The sequence below is a fragment of the Lissotriton helveticus genome, chromosome 4_1, assembly GCF_964261635.1.
Source record: "Lissotriton helveticus chromosome 4_1, aLisHel1.1, whole genome shotgun sequence".
NCBI lineage: Eukaryota > Metazoa > Chordata > Amphibia > Caudata > Salamandridae > Lissotriton > Lissotriton helveticus.
Genome location: NC_136063.1, coordinates 362,590,821 through 362,607,032, shown reverse-complemented (window position 1 = coordinate 362,607,032; position 16,212 = coordinate 362,590,821). Strand labels below are relative to the sequence as shown.

At 41.2% G+C, this 16,212-nt stretch overlaps 1 protein-coding gene across 1 annotated transcript in view; it reads left to right on the top strand.

The window, feature by feature from the left end:
- The window catches only part of LOC144827999 (fibrocystin-L-like), a 1,093,512-nt gene that overhangs the window by 574,174 nt on the left and 503,126 nt on the right, over positions 1-16,212 (top strand). The window contains exon 36 of the mRNA XM_078686146.1: positions 4,069-4,257. Within this exon, the coding sequence (XP_078542272.1) occupies positions 4,069-4,257 (189 nt within the window). The remainder of the gene's footprint in view (positions 1-4,068; positions 4,258-16,212) is intronic.

Below are 16,212 nucleotides of genomic sequence, written 5' to 3'. Positions count from 1 at the left end.
AGCAAATTTTCTAAACCTGTTCGAGTGAAAGAAGTAAAGAAAAGTGTCGTGACTTTGTGTGATGGGTCTACTTGGAGTTTAGGAAATGTGACTAAGTGTTTTTCTCCTTGTATTTAAATTGATCTTCACTGCTTAGGAAATGTAACTAAGTGTTTTTCTCCTTGTATTTAAATTGATCTTCTCTGCTTTGTTTTTCTGTATTATAGTTTCTTTCAAGTTTTAGTTGTGGTATATGTAAGGGGGGAGGTGTGTAGAGATGACTCATATGGAATGCAAATGAGTTGCCTAGCAGCTTAGAATGTTATCTTTGAAGTAGATCAAACTGAGCTGTGAAGCAGGCTGTGGATGAGCTGGAGGTCCCTGTACTAACTCTACAATAAAGATATCAATTGTATCAATCTATTTGGACTCATCTTTACACTATTCTTTTCTATGTATGTCTATAGGACATTACTTTTTTATATACCGGAGGCTCCCGTCTCGACGACGGGGAATGATTTAGGCATGTGAATCTATGAAAGACACTAATACTGGATAACTGCAGTTACAGGTAAGTAACGCATTTCTTCCGCCTGACATCGTAATGACCCCCTTAGTAACTTACTCCTCACTGGGTTTTGCCTCCTACAAGTTAGCCTGCCAGGTAGGGGCCAGTGATGAAATGTGGTAAATGTTAGAAATTAGCATTTGCAAATTCCTATATTGACCAGGCCACAAAAGCTATTTTCACTATATAGGCATGTGGCTTCTTCTATAAGAAACTTAAAAGTAGAGTTGAAATACTATTGTTTGGATCTGTACATTAGAACAAGCTACAAAGTTCCTCCAAACAGTGCTTTTTAATATTTATGAAAAAGCCAAATGAATGGTGCAGTTGTATTTCTGATAAATGTACATGTAAAGTGGCTTTTAGAAAGTCATACATTACCTGCCTGAAGCTTCAGCAAGCATTATCCTGCTTGCAAGTGGCCTGCCAGTTCTGACTTTGATGACGTTTGAAAACTGCTCTCAGGGCAGGGACCATTGCTGGGCCTAATCCTAGCAGATATGTTAAAGACCCTACCATATTCTGCCAAACTTTAATGCAGATCATAATGCATCAAGGAAGACTTATGACTTTATGAACATCTCTGGAATGATTCTGAATAAGGCGCTGTTTAAGAAATGCTAATTACCCACTTTATGCCCGGTGTTGACGTTCGTACAATAGTGGCCCATATAGGGCGTGCCGCTGGGTGGTGACATGGTGCGGGGGAGGGGCAGGGTGGGGAGTAGTAATATACGGAATACGACCCTACGGAGGTAAGTACACAAATAAATAAATAACACAAATTTCGTTGCACGCGTAACATCGCATTTGGTGATGCTGCGAAGAGTACAATTATTGTTGGGGAAGCTGCCAAGCCCTCACTACTATTTAAAAAAAAATTGGTTTAAGGCAGAAGTTTTTTTTGTTGAAAAAAAGCACACATTACCATATTAGTACCAGGCACTAATGACAACTATATTGTGTATGGATGGGCTCCTTATGAAATATCCTATAACACCTTATTTTTACACAATCCCAAAAATACACAAGACCTTAACATAGCCACTGAGACGTCCGATTTTGTCAGGAATCGGGTCAATACTGGAAACTCTATCAAACTTTTCTGATACTTTCCCGAGACCGATGATCGAATAAACCAATATTTATCTCAAAGACACTAAGGATGTCTTGAGACTCTTACAAAACAGATCCTTCGACCCAAACAATGAACTCTTAATGAGCTCGGACATCGAGAGTCTGTACTGCAACCTCCCTCATGGAGAAACACTAATCATTATTGAGGACATACTGTTCGAACAAGATTCGGAATACCAAACCCCACAAAATATAGTAATGGAATGCTGAAAATGGGCACTGACCAAGAACTTCTTCCAGGCGCCCTCTACCTCCAGAAGCATGGGACCAGTATGGAACCTATACAGTTTAATCAAAGAGCTGGATGTAACCTGTATGGTGTAGGTTAGAAAATTATGTTTTTTTTCCAGTCTTTCATTATCTAAATGTTGCTGGAAGGGGTAATTGTGGGTAGAAATACATTCTTATTAGTAAAGCCAAAACTAACCATGGTGGTACGTTTTAAATCCTGAGTTTTTCCAGACAAAACACTTAAAATATACTACCTACTAGTATAGATGATATGATTCCTACATCTTGTACTCCTCAAGGGTACTAGGTAAGTGCCCTTCCATTTCATGTGCATTGCAGTAGTTTCAAGATCTTTGCTCAAATGGGTTTTTCGTTTGTGACATTTTGGTGTTTCCATGGACTTCATTGCATGGTTTTACCAGCAAGAAAGTGTCACTCTAAGTTTTTAATATTTGGTCATTGAATGTCACTTAAAAGTACACTGAAACCATGAAAATGTCACACATAGATGCTCTGAAATCTTGGCATCCGTGAATCAAACTATCTCAAACCTGTACAAACAATTGGGCCCACCTAGAAAGTGATTTCAACAATGCAAGGGCAAGAGAGCCAGACTGTATAACCAACTGCTATTGCCTCCTGGTGTGCCATATGGCAAACAGGCCAAAACAACTGCGGAGCCCAATAAAACCTTATGTAATTCCACTCCAAATGAACCCTCATTCTGTGGTCGTCAAGGGTTCCTCTTCTCCCTTTTGTACCGCTTTGGTCACCATAAGTGTGACAGGGTATGCTCAGACGTGAGTCCTTTGCTCACTTTGCCACTGGATTAAAGCAAGCTGGGTTGAAGACGGCTGTAATGCCAGAAACCAGTCCTCGGAAGCTTGTTTCCGGTCCAGGGAAGGCATGGCTTGGCAGTTCGGGCTGGACTGTTCCCATGAGGCACAGGGTAAGACTGATTTGCATATGGCTATGTCTGAACTGGGGTGGCAGAGTCGGCTAAAGAACGGTGATGGATTAAACCCGGATCTTTTGACTGGGTGTGAGTGTTTGATTGGTTCAGATGCTCCGTCCATCACCACCCCCTTTTGTTCCTCTTCCCCCGAGCACCCTTTGAGAATCTTTTTGCTGTACCCCTTATTTTATGATTGAGGAACAATGTGATCAAGATTTCACTGCAGAGGAAATCATGTGTTCCTCTTTGTTAGCATTTCACCAGTGGTGGCTAGCATCCACTGGAGGTGTGGGGGGGGGGGCACGCATAAGCATACAATTACATTTAAAAAGCTTAAATGAAATCAAACTCTTATCTAGCCTCCGCACCGGACCTCTTCTTTTTGCAACTGCAGCCCGGCCACCAGGAAACTCCCTTAACCAATCCTGGCACTGCTCTCAGCAGCAACCTTATTGGAGGTAGTGGGCTCACTTGGCGCTCCACAGCATTCTGGAGGCCTGCACTTCTCGAACCTAGCTGTCTTGAGACAGCTGGGTTAGAGATGTTTAACCCCTTCCAGGCTGATGACGACCTCAGCTCGTCATGAGCGTAACCTGCCGTGCGCTCATGGCGAGCTGAGCTCGTCATGTAATGCTGTAATTTCAAAATTGCCGCGTACAGCGGGAAAAGACGCCGCATTGATGCGGTAAAGTGTGCATGTGTGGCTGGCCGCGCCAAGATGGCCGGCCAAAATGACATGTGCATTTTATTTTAAATAGTGGACATAAAGCCCACCCTCCACACTGCTTGTTGACACTCACCAGACCCTGTTCCACCCTGATTCTCTGTTCGAGAAGGGGATGAAAAATAAAATGTTAATGAGTTACCATTTTATTTTTCATCTCTGGGGCTTTAGGGGTAATTTAAGTGGGGTGATAATCCTCCGCTACAGTGTAGGAGCTGCCCCTGCATTTCACTATAGTGGGCAGGCACTGTTTCACGGAATGTGTTTGTGTCTGAATATCTGGCACGTCTTTTACTTATAATCAAAGTATTCATTTTTAAGGTATTTGATCTTGTATTGCGAAATGTCGATTTGAGCAGTGTTTCCAAAATATATCTTGCTTTCCAGTAGATTAAATGTGGTTACAGCCATCGCGGGTTTCAGGAAACATGAGTTTAAAAAATGATACAGCTAAGTTCCCTTTTTTGTACACAGCTTACGGACTCGGTTATTCCTGGTCTCCAGCATACATGGACATTGCTGTAGGCGACACAGTTACGTGGCAGTGGGAACCCCAGCCTTCTGTTGTGGGGCTAAGTTATCGCGTGTACTCTGTGTCCAGTCCCGGAAGCACTGAATACGATGGGGAAGGATTTCAAAGTTCAGGTTCCAGACAAGAATCAGGTAAGTGACTTTTTCTGAAAAGTGAAACAATATTTAAGTTAAAGGCAGTTTTTTATTTTTTTTATTTTATTACTTAAAAAAAAAAGGCAGAGTGAAACAAGAACGTGCCTCTTTTTATGCAGATTATCAAATGAAATGTCGAAATTATTGACAAATCTGAAATGTAAAAAGCCATTCCCAGTGTTGTTGAGAATAACATAACATCAAATCAAAATATTCATCCACTGTTGCTGGGGTGCTGGACTCAGCAACCATCTACGACCGGGAAAACAAGTAATGGCTGTAAAAAGGAAGAATAGACTCATTACCTCCTAGTCCTCTTCTTTGTTGCAATAGTTTTTGGATAATGTGTACCCAAGAAAATCCACTGAGACATGCTATCACTTCACAAGAAGGAACCTGGGTCTCCACTAACTACATAAAACCAAAAGTGTTGCCTATGCACATAATCAATGCAGCCCTTCCAAGTGCCATGCATTGCTGGTTAGGCTAACGCCTTGTAATGCCTGTTCATGCATCACCACACTGCCATTAAATGTCATGCATTAGTGCCCTTTATTGGTCAAGGCGCTGCTGCTCATGTGTCCGATAGAGCACTGGGCACTTTTTTCTAATCTTCTTCTCTGGTTAAATGATCTTTGTAGTACCTGGCGAGGTAAAACGGAGTTCACATCATTTTCAGAATCTCAATTAAAAGCATAACCAATTGGTCAACAAATAAAGACTGCAAATTACTGAGTACATTTAAATTGGTTAATTACAAATTGCAAAACAGGCTGATATAAGAGTCTCAGAAGCATATTGTTGAAGTACAAAATTACCAAAATTAGTCTGAATCTCCTAATGGCATTCAGCCTAAACAATATAAAAGCATTTGAGTTGAGCTGTGCTACAAAAGATGAGCAAGAGGATCTGAAGATTGACATGTGTATTTCGATCCTCTTGCCTAGTCATGAGCAAATCTAAAGAAATCTAACTTATCCTACTCTATTCTATTTTGGAGAAGACATAATTAATCAGAGAAAGCAAGGAAAGGTGTAAACATAATGGAGACTTCTGTACAAGTATTAAAAAAAAGGAATGTATAGCATGAATCCACACAAAGAGAGGTATAGCAAAGATGTCTGCACCCCATGAAGCCCTAAGGGGCCCTGCTCTCTAACTAATAATGCAACACCAATTAACACAGAAAGCATTCAAGGGCACCCACGTCATCGTCTCCAGTGCATTTACATCTTTCTTTACATTTTATTTTATTGTTCAGTTCATAGCATATAACAAATGTACAAGGAAAAAAAAGGGCAAAGAAATAAACATATTAGCTTAGTTTCACAACGACATTTCCATATGTTGCAGCATAGGTTGACAAATCTTCAGCCCTTGTTGTTTTTTCTTCAATGATTTGATACGATACAACTTAAATGCAAGATAGAACACATTATAAAACTTAGCTTGCCACATTTCGTAGGATGGCGCCTCTGGTTTCAGCCACATCATGGCAATACATAGTCGAGCTACAGGCATAGCCATAAAAATAAAATATCGATAAGCATAACAGCTCTGTATAGCTTCCCTGTCCTTACACACATCGAATAGCATCAACTCTCTGGTTATCGAAAAATGCACCTTAGTTGTTTCAAGCAGAAATTGTTCAATACATAGAAAAAAGTGTCTAAGCACGTTACAATCAAACAATACATGTACAATATCTGCTTCCTCAGTCTGGCCCCTAAAACATTTACCATCATGAACATCTCCCCACTTCATCATTTTAATTGGCGTATGATATAAATTAAATACAGTTTAATAATGTCGGGTGCGTAAATTTGCAGTCAAAATAACTTCGCCCGCCATATTAATTGATTCTTGCAAAAATAAACCAGAGTTGCCCAATCAAACCTGCCATTTCTTATCTTGAGCTGTTATATCATCTCGTTGCTTTCAGAGTAATATTTCGTACAGAATCCCAATCTTTGCCCCTTTTAACAAAGCTTCAAGAAATTCATTACATGAAATAGACTGTGATCTACAATGTTTATATAAAAAATCACGTAACTGCAAATATTTAAAGAAATCATTCTTAGGTATAGTATATGTTTCAGTTAATTCCATAAAGGAAACCAATGCTCCATCTTTAAAAATATCCCCTAAACTACAAACCCCTTATTTCTCCATGTTTTCATCTTTGTATCCCAGAATATCAGCGGGAATATATCCAGAGTCAAGGGGGGTATAGAAATTAATCCGGTTTATAGACAGGATCTTACGCAACCATTTCCATCCATAATTTTAATTCTTGTACGTTTAAAATAACTTGGTTCAAAAAATTTAAGCAGAGCTTCACACGCCTGATCGCCTAGTAACATCTGGTAGATATTAGGGGATTCCACTGCCTTGTTTCCCCCCCGATGGCCAAGTACTTCATATTTTGCATAAGACATACCAAGTAGTAGAAAGCAAAATTCGGAACACCCCATCCTCCTCGTAACAATGGTAACATCATATATTTTGAAGCACAACGGGCTTTCTTCCACCCCCAAATGAACCTATCTGTAATTGATTGCAATTGCATTAATTGTACACGCGTCCGCTCCAAAGGCACCGTCCGAAAATAATAAAGCACTTTAGGGAGTATACACATCTTTAAAACATTCCGTCGACCGACCATTGTTAAATGTAACCATGCTAGCTTTTCCAACTGTCTTTTGACTGACCCTAATATATCGGCCCAGTTTTAATCAATTATCTCCTGGAGTGACATCCTAATTTTAATCCCCAAGTACTTAGCCTCTGATGTTACTTGTGGCTCACCTGGGCACAGCCCCGCCATACAAACAACCTGGGTTTTAGAAATATTCAATTTATATCCAGCGACCTTGCCAAACTCTTGAGTCAAGCGTTCAATCTTGCTTAATGCTTGCACAGGGTCCGATGTCACAACCGCTATGGCATCAGCGTAGGCGAGACCTCGCACTTCATACTCACCCACTGACATTGATTGTATGGAGTTAGTAGACTCTAATAGCTGCAATAACGGTTCAATATGAATAGCAAAAAGCAAGGGGGAGCAGGGCATCCTTGCCGTGTGCCCCTAGTAATATATACGAAAGATGATTCATGCCCGATAGTACAAATCTTGGCCGGAGGGCATTTGTACATAGTTTGTAATGCCTGCAGAAACTGGGGTCCGAACCCCATCTTACGCATTGTAGACCATAAAAAAGCCCATGTAACACGATCAAATGCTTTTTCAGCATCTAGAAATATTATTCCAATATTCTTTTGTAGTGCGATAGCATAATCTATTAGTGATATTACCCTGTGCAGATGGTTAACCATGCTTCTACCAGGAAGGAACCCATTCTGATGCCGAGATACAAGTGATGGAAGGACTTGTACATGCCGAGTTGCAAATATTTTAGAGTATACTTTTATGTCTGCATTGATTAATGATATGGGCCTATACGACCCAGGGAGTCTAGGGGGCTTATCTTTCTTCTTAAAAACCACTATGTTTGCGTCGTCCCAAGACGTAGGAGGATTTCCACATTGAGCGGCTAAAAAAGTGACAAGCATATCATATTTTATGACAGGAAACAAAAACCGGTAAACCTCCAAAGGGAGTTTATCCAGGCCAGCTGCTTTCCCCAATGCTAAGTCCTCTAGTGCCATCTGCAATTCTTGCATAGAAATTGGAGCTTCCAGCACTTCCCTTTCCGTAGGCCCTAGCTTAGAAAAATCAAAATCACGGAGGTACTGTTCAATTTGATCCTGAGCAACAGGGTCTTGAGTGTATAGTTCTTTATAATATGTATGAAAACACTCCATAATTCCATCCATAGTTTCAACCGTATCTCCTCTATCATTCTCCAGAATTTCAATACGTTGAGACGCCTGCCTACCCCGCATTCTTTGAGCTAGGCATCTACCAGTTGTTTCACCGTACTCATATCTTTCGGCCCTATGTATTTTAAACTGAGTAGCTATTGCCTGGCTCCAGGCCCCGTTAATTCTAGCCTTACTACAAGCAACCTTAGTTTGTGCAGCTTGACAATCTATATTAGAACGAATTGCAGAAATAAGTTCACACTCCGCCACTCTAAGCTCCTCAAGTAGACCTGCTATCAAAGCTTTCTGTTTCTTTTGTTTGGCCCAGCCATAGTTATAAGTTTCGCCCCTAAGACCGGCTTTGAAGGAATCCCAAACCATTGGTTGAGTAGCTGTGACTCTATTATATTCTAAAAACTGCTTAGCCCATTGCTTAATATGACATATATATTCCTCATCACTAACAAGCTTTTTACTAAATGTAAATGCTCGTGCTTCCCACGTAGTATTAAAACAAGTTAAGTCCATAACCACAGGGCTATGATCGAAAGTAATGCGAGGCATTACTTTCATCTTTGCACCAACAGTAAAAAATCGGGGGAAGAAAAATATAATCTAGCCTAACAAATTTACGGTGTGGAGAAGAAAAAAAAGTATACCCTGGATTTCCAGGATTTAACGTCGATCACCCGTTCACTAGACCATGTTGCAATACCAACTGGTGCAGAGCCCTAAATACCTTCGGATTACGACCTTTATAGTCCATAAAGTGAACATCCCATGTCTGAGAATCCCCATGTATATTAAAATCCCCAAGTAAGAACAGAGGGGTTGCCCACAACGCTAATTCAACATTCAAAAACTTCAGAATTTTTGCCTCATCTAGATTAGAGCCATACACTGTACATATTGTAACCTTGGTGGCCCCTATAGTACATTCCATAATCGTCCAGCTCCCTAGATTATCAACCCGCTCCCTACCCGTTCCTATTACAGCCCAATGCCCCTAAATTGCCACACCCCGATTCATGGTAGATTGTCTTGATGTGGATAGTAAAGTAAATCCCAACTCTGATAACATCCTATGATTTGACCAGGGGATAGGTGTTTCCTGTAAACAGAGAACATCAGGCTTGATTAACCGCAGCTCATTACTCACACACTTCCTTTTCAGAATGTTGTTCAACCCACAAACATTAAGGAGCATAAACGTAGACTCCTAGCAGACATTGAAGCTTATATATTGCTGGTCGTTAACGTATTAACAGAAAGCCAAATATACTCCAAAATTCTTATGACACTTGCTATGAACTGATATTTTATCACTTTTTTCCCTTAACCAAACCCCCACCCCACCCAGTACCCCACCAGTGTCCCATAGAACACCCCCACACCCCCACACCAAATGCCCCCACCCTCCCAAAGTGAAACCCCCCCCTTAATAAAGGCAATAGGGCTGGACGACCTTGTGATGCTCGGTGAGTGGCTCCCTAAATACTCGGCCCTCCCGTAATCTAGATATACTAAGATAAAGAATATACAAAAGCCCAAAAAAACGCTCCAAGATTGCAGGAAACAAAAAAAGATCTATACTTGAAATAATTGGTTAGAATGTCACATATTAAATTAATAACGGCCTAGTCAATACACCAGTCCTTCAAGCCAAGGAATGAAGATACTCTTTTGCAGCAGCCTCAGATGTGAAAAAGCGAGTCTGTCCCTTATTAACTGTTTTTAATGTTGCCGGTTGCAATAGAAAAACTTGCAGACCCTTTGTTTGGAAAGGAGCAATCAACTGCCGTAACTGCCATCGCTTTTCAACTGTGGAATGGCAATAATCGGGCCGAACAAAAAACTGTATTCCTTTTCTAGATCTCTTCCTGTCTGGTCTAGCCATATCATACAGTACCTGCCTAGCCAGAAAATTATTCAAGGAGATCAATATAGCTCGGGGCTGTTGCTGCCCTGCTTGCCCACTTTTTGCCGGTCGCTGGCGAAATGGGAACCTATGGGCCCGTTGAATTTCACGGACCCAATTCCATTCTTTCACTTCTGGAAGTGCTTCCTCAAACAATTCAGCTCCAAATTTACATATATCCTGCCCCTCAAGGCCTTCTGGGACCCCAAGAATACGTAAATTATTGCGACAAAGGCGATTTTCTAAGTCGACAATCTTTTCGTGTACATCGTCCTTGGGCGCCTTTATTTCAGCAACATCTGCCTTTTGAGTCGCCATCTGGTCTTCTAACGACGATATCCGGGCCTCAGCTTCCACCATTCTATCAGTGAAGTCATTACATGTTTTAGCCAAGCGTTGAACAGTATTCTGCAATTTCCTACATGCAGTATGTGTTTTTAAATGCTCAGCTCAAGCCTCCAACCTATGCTCTGTAATAGATCTATGAATTTACTCCAACGGCACTTGACTGGATGTCTCCACATCTACGCCCCCACTAGCTTGGCCCGATATATCAAGTCTCTCTAATAACTGTGTCCCATCAGAAAATTCCCAGTCAGTTGTTTCTGCAGTGGCCGATCCCACAATGCCTGTCCTGACTTTCCTCCGAATAGTAGAAGCCTCAACTAAAGTGCCCCCAGAGAAGCCATTTTTTTTTACTATCTTCCATCTTCTGGAAGCAAGAGATCTTCTTCCAGATCTGATCCATCTGAGCGCTCCGAGAGCGAGTAAAACTCGCTATCCTTACTACTTATGGGCTCATGAGCTTCGTCACTAAAACTTCCTCACCATCATCCGTTACACCCATGTCTTTAGCACCCACAACAGTCTGAGCCAGGATTTGAGGTGACTCAGAAAGCAATGCAGGGGCAGCCGGGAATATTTGAGATGGATATCTCTGTTCCATAGTAGCTTCTACACTTCTTTCCTCTCTTCCTACTTCGAAAACATCCAAACTCGAATTAAAAGCAGAAATACAATTTTTTTCCCCAACAGCAGGCTGAAACATTTGCGGTATCTTAGGAATGCTTAGACCTGAGTCTTTATGCATTTCCATCTTTCAAGGTAGCGATTGGTAGGTTTCTCCTTTACTCCCACACCGTCAAATTGGAACATTTGATCGACCTTGAGTATTGTATTCTCAGCCATGAGAAATTGTCTCTGACTTTGTTAACGTGTCTTCATCTTGCCAAAAGTTTCCTCCCATACCTTACTATCGATATAGTACATAATGCCCCTTCACAAACTAATAAAACCATGAGATTGCACCTCCAGAGGAGAGAACATGCAAGAAAGCTACTTTCACGTTCAAGGTTAAACATTGAAAGCCAAGAGCTTAAGGCCGTTGGTTACACTAATTTAGTAAAACAATTTATGTGCACCTTACATTTAGATACATGTGCACGTATGATCACAAAATCAATGAAACAATATGAATACCTTTTATATGAGAAATCATGGTTATATGTGTACTAACCATTTGACCAAGTGTTTCATCTTAAAACATTTGTGTAGCTATGGGTGAGAACTGCAATTTCATGAGAAATCTAAACATTAGTATGCACACATTATAGGATTCTATTGTTCTTCCATGGAACATTTCAGAAACACATTTGAAACTCCATCTTTTATTAATAATATTAGATCACACTCAGTATACAGAATGCTAGCTGAACCCAATCATTATAAATTCGAGACCTGTAAGAGTGGAGCCCAAATTAGGCTTCTTCAAACTTCCCTCTGATGGCTAATCAAGCCATCACATTTAATCTCAAGATCTTATCAGATGAACCGATTAAAGCCATGTAGCTTTGATTGCCTTTCGTATAAGCTCCTCTAGACGCTTCTAGTCATCATAGTAATTACTGTGGAAGGATATGGCAGCCTCCCCAGATCTTAGTATAGAAGCATCTGCTTGAATGTCCACGCTGACAGGGGACCCATCATCTCATAGTCAACATTGCAATCTATGGATGTCAACACTTAGGGATAGTTTTGCCCCTCCTATCCCCCAGAAAAATCATTTGTTCAATCCCTCCGCCCCCTGGTAAAGCCAAAAGTTAAGTGAATTGCATAGCAATTAAAGTTAAGAAGAAATCGTATTTTTCCAATCTACTCAAACTGGCCGACTCTGACCAAAAAACAATCTTTAAGATAGGCAACTCTTTCACTCACCCTATAATACTTGAAGAAGAGATTCCCCCATCACAGTCTCTTAACAGAAAGTCCAATCGCTACAAAAAGACTTTATCGCGCCTCTCAACCTGTCTACAGAGGCTTTTTCTAATCATGTAGATGACAGATTAACTCTTCAAGTTTTTCAAACCATCAGCCTAGAACAATCTCGCCAGGCTATTCTTGCATGTAAATCAGGGTCTCCTTTTGATCCATGTTCCCCTCAGATTATGCATGCTATTATCCATACCATTAACCCAGTTGTAAATAATATAATCAACGCCACCCTCTCATGAGCAGAAGTACCCAGTGAATGGAAAATTACAGCAGATAAACCCCTCCAGAAAAAACAACTACCAGACCCTACCTCTCTCACTAATCTTCGTCCTATCTCCCTACTTCCTTGTCTTAGTAAAATCACAGAAAAACGAGTCATACTCAACTTATGTCTTATCTGGAAAACAACCAACTATCCTACATCACAATCAGAACTCTGACCTCAGCACTCAACAAAATCAGTGCTACTGTATACTGCTGAAACCCTTAAATAGGCTTTAGTCCGGGGAGAAAACGCTGTGCTAATATTATTAGATTTATTAGCCGCATTTGACACGGTCTCACACAGCATCTTACTGGACTATCTCAAATCATACTGCATTTCTCATCTTGCCTAGGCCTGGCTAAAATTCTTCCTACAAAAACGCAGGCGAGTTTTTACTCTTGGTCACTGTTGGTCAGATGAAAAACTCCTCCTTTCTGGGGTTCCACAAGGCTGCAGTCCAGTTCTCTTCAACGCCTATATGGCCTCCTCATTAGCCTGATATTGTCTTTCAACATTGAGACAATCTCTAATGCGGATGATACTCAGCTAATTCTGGTATTAGATGAACAATCCACACTCCAAAGTAAATCTACCACAGTGTCTTACAGTGTTTTTTTAATATATGATAGTAAATCACTTAAAATGCATCTCGAAAAAAACAGAGATCATGCCATTAGGGAAATCTAATACCTTCTCCCAAGCCTCTGGTAGCCCATAGACACCCCCCCTCCTAACACAGTGATGGTAGCAAAGAATCTGGAGTTGAAATTTGACTCATAACTTTCCTTTTACCAGCAATCCCTAGCAGTGTCACGTTTTCAAATGATAAAGTCCCTCAAAAATGTTTTTCGATATACTTCCCTGCATGGCTAGAAAGGCAGTCACAGTGGCTCTAGTCACCTCCAGACTAGACTACTGCAACAGCCTATATGCAGGGACCAATAAGTCTGTTTTAAACAAACTACAGATGGTCCAACATGCAGCCGCTCGGTTAGTATTAAAAGGGCTCAGAGGCTCTTCAGCCTCAGCTGTCCTTAAAGCTCTACACTGCCAGCCCATCCACAAAAGAATCCTTTTTAAGATCTTGGTGATCTAATAAAGGTTAGTTTCAATAACTTTGCTAAAGTCGACCAGTGGGTGGAGAATGGCAGTAGCAGAGTTTTCTCTGTCGGTCTCCACCTGTGCAAATAGTAAAATCAAAGTTCATAGGATATGCAACAAAGTTTATATGCAAATCTTAATGAGACTTCCCTAGCCCGACATCATGTTCTTCTAATGGCAACCCTGTTCTTCTTCTCTTACTTGGGCCTAGGTAATCTATTTAATGTCTTTTACAAAGTTTGTTAGATGTCTCTGAAAACATAATGTCAAAGTTAAGTAATCACTAGTTGTAGTAAGAAATGTCTTAGTTTATTAACTAGCACAGGGAATTACCCAGAATTCAGGAAGGGTAATTCAGCCACATCCAGGATAAGATGTCTCAAAGCACATAATCTTCTCAACAAAGAAATTTAAATGTAAGGTGAAACTGGAGATCAATTTCGAAAGATTCAACTGGATCTTCACTGTTATCCCAGAGCTCCCACAATTCTCTCTCGCTGTAGTTTGTAGCAAGATATGTCCATTCAGTGAAAAAGTACCTCCAACAAGGCACTCTTGTTTTATTTGATCTCCTCAAAGCAAGTCCTTCACCCTCATCACCACTTGAATCAGATTCTTCATATGTTTCTGGAATAGTTGGAAGTTCACCTTCAGTCAGCAACTTCAGTCTCCCTCTTTCTTGCTTTCTCAGCCAACGTTCTCTAGCTGCCACTCATGGTTCTAAGGCACTAGGTCCTTTGTTGGGATCTGAATATGTCTGGTTCACCGCCACTACACAGGCTTCTTCTGCTTCAAATCCAAGTATTGACTCATCAAGATGCCACTCAGACCAATCATGTGCTGCTTCACGTTCTGACGACCTAGAGTTTGACTAACCTGCTCCTGTGGTCTCTCGACCACCAGTGGCCCTTCTGGGAGAGGTGCTGTAATTTCAGCAAGGGAATACTGAACTCTGCGAGAATGGGCAGAATGCAACCAGTTGGGGAGACCTCCACAATTTACAGATGTTGTGATGACGAGAATCACTTGATATAGACCATGCCAGAGAGGCTTCAGACAACTCTGCCTGACATGTTTCTTCACCAAAACACAGGCATTGCGACAATGGTCATGGCACAGCTTTTGATGAAGTGGGGTTGTGACTGCTTCAGCCAACCCCTTTCAGTACTCGAGAATCATGTGATCTGTAATGTTCACAAGTGCATTTGCAGGCAAATCTGGCAGTCGCATAGCCATCTCCATAATGATCTCATAGGACGACAATCCTGTTCTCCGATCAGTAACACTGCGGAAAATCAACACAACAGACAAAGCATCAGGCCATTTCTGAGATGTCAAAGTGCACACTTAAGCCAATTGGGATTTCAGAGTTGAGTTGACCTGCAATTCCAGAAGCCTTAGGTCAGTAACTGCAATGCAGTATCTGCTCCACTTGCAGTGCTGCACATAGCATTCTCAGGACAATGTTATTAAAATTAGTTCCTCTGTCTGTCTCTAAAGACGTTGGAAATCCAAACCTCAGGATGAGTTCCCTCAACAAAAGCTTAGCTACTGTGAGACTGTCATTTCTCCTGGTCGGATAGGCTTCAGCCCATGGTGAAAATATGCACACAACCACCAGAACTTATCTCAGTCCAATGCACATGGCATCTCGATAACCTCTAGCTGCATTCTATTAAAGGGACTTCATGACCTCCCTATGTGACTCAGTGTAATTGCAGTCCTCTTCCCTAAGTTTATCTGTTGACAAACAATACACCTGCGACACAAAGCTTCAGCCATCAATCTGAATTTGGAATTTAAAAATGTCTGTAGGAACAACTGAACTATGGCATCCCTTCCCACTTACATTGGTCCATGATAATGCCTAGTCATAGGAGGCAGCAGCCTGTAAGACAACATCGGACCTCCATCTCCTGAAACCCAAATGTCATCATCCCTCCTCACACAACCAGCTCTGACCCAACTCTGCTGTTCTGTCTCTGTAACAACTTCTTGCAATCTCTTACTTCCTCCTAAGTATCAGCAACTGTTAACACAAGATTTTAATCGGTTTCATCTGCTCCTTTGTTTCTGTACTCCCCATTAAAGGTGCAAGCATTATGAGCACAATAGTTTGTGACTTCATCGGCACATCTGTTGCTAACTGTCTCATAATCATCTCCTGTGCAAAATTCCAAACCGCAACTTGCACAGGCAATTTCAAAGCTTCCAAAAGGTTTTGTACTTGTTCTCCATTATGGACCTCCTTTGAGACCACAACTGTCTGAAGTCGTGCACAACACTAAAGCTGTATTGACTAATGGTGAAAATAGTCACCTTGAGCAGGTTTGAAACACAGCATGCTTGGGTAAGGCCAATCAATTTGGCCACCTGAGTGGAGAATACACCATGACGCCAGGCAGCTTACACTACTCCTGAAATTGTGCATACTGCATAAGCAGCTGTCAGGGATCCCTCTGGGTCTCGTAAACACGAGACCATCCACAAACAATGCATAATCAGATTCAGGTAGTTTTTCATTTTGTGTGTCTGGTCTCAACTTGGTGCACAGTTCATTAACATCGAGATA